A 2,807-nucleotide genomic window follows, 5' to 3' on the forward strand; every position below is an offset into this window, starting at 1 on the left:
AGTTGCCAAATTTCACACAGAAAATTAGAATATTACAGTATATTTTTCAGTTAGAAGCACTACAGAGTACAGAAGAAAATTTTTCTCAGCAAAATATCTACATAATATAGCATCATCAGAAAATTTTACATATGCTCATGGTTCTTTCAACTTAAAATGTACAATAATAACATTTTAGAAAAAATTGAAAGTTGAAAATGACATGGGTTAGTTCAACTGTTCTAAACTGTTTAACCTTTCAATAAACTGTATGAATGTTGACAGCGTTATAGAACAATCTAATAGCAATACGATCAACATTGAAAACAAAATAAAATAAAGATCAGTAATCTAGCCACGAGAAGATTGGTATGCATGATAAAGTCACATGTTCTGACAAAGAAAGTGATCAACACAGCATATGTTATGATGTTCACCAGCAAATATTACAGAAAGATGCCAGAGCTTTACTTGCTTGGTGGTAAACGTGCCCTAGTGCATCTACACTCACAAAGTGAAACTCTGTCACCGATTTCATACCAGTGCATATGCTTCACCTGAAAATTGTCATAAACAACATTTGTTGATTTATAGCATCCTGCTATACCAAGTTATTCATAATAAGACATTTGAAGCAGTAACCTGAAACCTAGACGATTCTTATCATATTAAGACTATAAGCAAAGAGGACTTGGTCCTTATGACAAGTAAAATCCCCTTTTAAGTTCTAACCGTTTAACCAACAAGTGCATGGAATAGCAAATTTACATACCAGCAATGTTCTATGTTTCATGATTGCATGGGTCTTGTCACCATTGCTGTTGTAGACATAACAACAACCTTCATCTGGGGTGCTCCCAATTCCAGATATGGTTCCCAAATGAATTCTGCTTCCAACTGCACCATTGGCCAAGTAATGTTCTGGAAAGTCGCCACTGATATATTTTGGATCTTCATCCGAATTAAGGAAAACGTGAATGTGATCTTCAACATCTTTCTGCAACCCACCAGAATAACATCTAGGTAGGTCCCGGGTTGCTGTAGCAATCACTCTGCCGGAGACGTGCAATTCTAGATCTCTATATGCATCCGATACACTATTTGAAATGTTAGAAGTTTGAATTCGATGTGTCCCAAAATCCTCTTGCCTTTCTGCATTGATGTGAAATTTCTTCATCGTAGATTGGCACAGGTCAGAATCTAAGGATCTGAAAGAAATTAACTTCTCATTTTTCGTAGATGATATCTCCGGAATCTTCTCAACTAGGCAAACCATCCCGAAAAGATCCCGGCCGGAAACCAAGTGCAAAACCTCAGGAGTTTCATGAGAGGACCTTTCCTCAGCCTCAAAGCAGTCAGGAAAAAGCTCCATAGGCATAGAATCAATTTCAGGACCATAATATGCTGCATGAATAGCTGAATAGAAATCTCTCTCAAGCACATCAAAGTAGCCTGTTCCAACAGCCACCTTCTTCTCTGACAAAATATCATTTATAGTTAATCTGTACCACTTCAACCATTCAACAACTTCCATCTCCTTGAAAGTATTAGCATGGGATTTGTAAATGTGCAATTTTGAACCCTGTTGGGAATGCCTCTGTATGAGCCTTCTCTGGGACAACAAATACATGTCATAATGGGTTCTCTTCCGAGAATCTGAAAGAATCTGCAAAGAATCACAGATTATTCAGTTAATTAAAGTTCCCTCCAAACCATAGAAAAAAAAACCCCATGGTAGAAACCCATTGAGACTCTATATTATGATCTGCAAACAGTTTCAAGCTATGCAGTAGGTGTTACTAAACACCAAGTATAAGAGCATGCGCAGCATATCCAGTACCAATGCGAGCAGGAGAAAACGAAAAAGCAAATCAATGAGAACAAAGTTATACATTCAAACTTTGGACATTAAAAGCTATCAAAGTTAAAATATACAGTCAGGCTTCGCAACATCCTTCAAAGGAAGCAGTATTACAATATCACTATTCAGGTAAGCTTCTCCGAGCTCATTGTTCCATTTTGACAGTCTCTCTTGTAACTTAGAACTGGTTAATCATGTTATCCAACCATAGTCTATGAAAATTTGAATGATTATTATGCCAACTTATTCCAATTTTACAGTCGCTAATCGTTAACGATATCAACTAACTTCTATAATGGATCTTTATTTTTAATATTTCCTTTTCCTTTTCCTTTTCACTACAAATAATTGAGACTTCAGCACAATTTCACAAATTTCAGAACCTAAATAATTATTTCATGAACCAAATTTTATTTCTCTGTCTCCATCTAAGTCCAAATTCAAGCTATCTAAACGAAAACAATGATAGTCCTGAGTAGGATTCGCACCCACCTCATATGCAGCCAGGATTTGCACGAATCGGCGAGACTCAGCGGAATCGTTCCTTGACTCAGCAAGGTCCGGGTGAGTCTCTTTCGCTAATTTGTGAAACGACGCTTTGATCTCAGCGAAGGAGCTGGTCTCCGACACTCCTAGCAGCTCGTACGCGTTCTCCGCGGGGAATTCTTCCCAAGAAGATTCAGATGCACTACTGAACCGATGGTATCTGCAACAACGACACAGAAATACGACGTCGTAGGGCGTTATAGTGGCGCCGTTTTGTGTTATCGATATCAAAGAAATTGGGCTCCGGTGATGGAATCCTATGACCGTGCTGTACCCGGCGAGATACACCATAGTTTTTAGCGTTTTATTGTAGTGTAACAAGAGAGAGAATAGAACACGGGGAGAACTGAGGGAAGTGGATGATGGAGAATATAGTCCTAACTCCTAACGAAGTTTTCTCAACACTCCCCCTCACCCATGC

The 2,807-nt window shown here is 38.3% G+C and overlaps 1 protein-coding gene across 8 annotated transcripts in view; it reads right to left on the minus strand.

Moving 5' to 3' along the window:
- LOC107642722 overlaps window positions 1-2,801 on the minus strand; it is a 5,583-nt gene extending 2,782 nt beyond the window's left edge. For 5 of the 8 annotated variants that reach the window (XR_002362330.1, XR_002362331.1, XR_002362332.1 and 2 more), the window contains exons 1-3: window positions 2,333-2,801; window positions 752-1,645; window positions 451-536 (exon numbers count right to left, since the gene is read on the minus strand). Coding sequence is in view for 2 of the 8 variants with exons in the window: in XM_016346179.2 (XP_016201665.1) it covers window positions 451-536; window positions 752-1,645; window positions 2,333-2,677 (1,325 nt within the window). In the remaining 6 variants the exon portion in view is untranslated. Of the gene's footprint in view, window positions 1-416; window positions 537-751; window positions 1,646-2,332 lie in introns of all 8 variants that reach the window. The other 3 variants (XR_001620687.2, XR_001620686.2, XR_002362329.1) reach the window with 2 other exon arrangements.

Source organism: Arachis ipaensis, chromosome B05 (assembly GCF_000816755.2).
Source record: "Arachis ipaensis cultivar K30076 chromosome B05, Araip1.1, whole genome shotgun sequence".
NCBI lineage: Eukaryota > Viridiplantae > Streptophyta > Magnoliopsida > Fabales > Fabaceae > Arachis > Arachis ipaensis.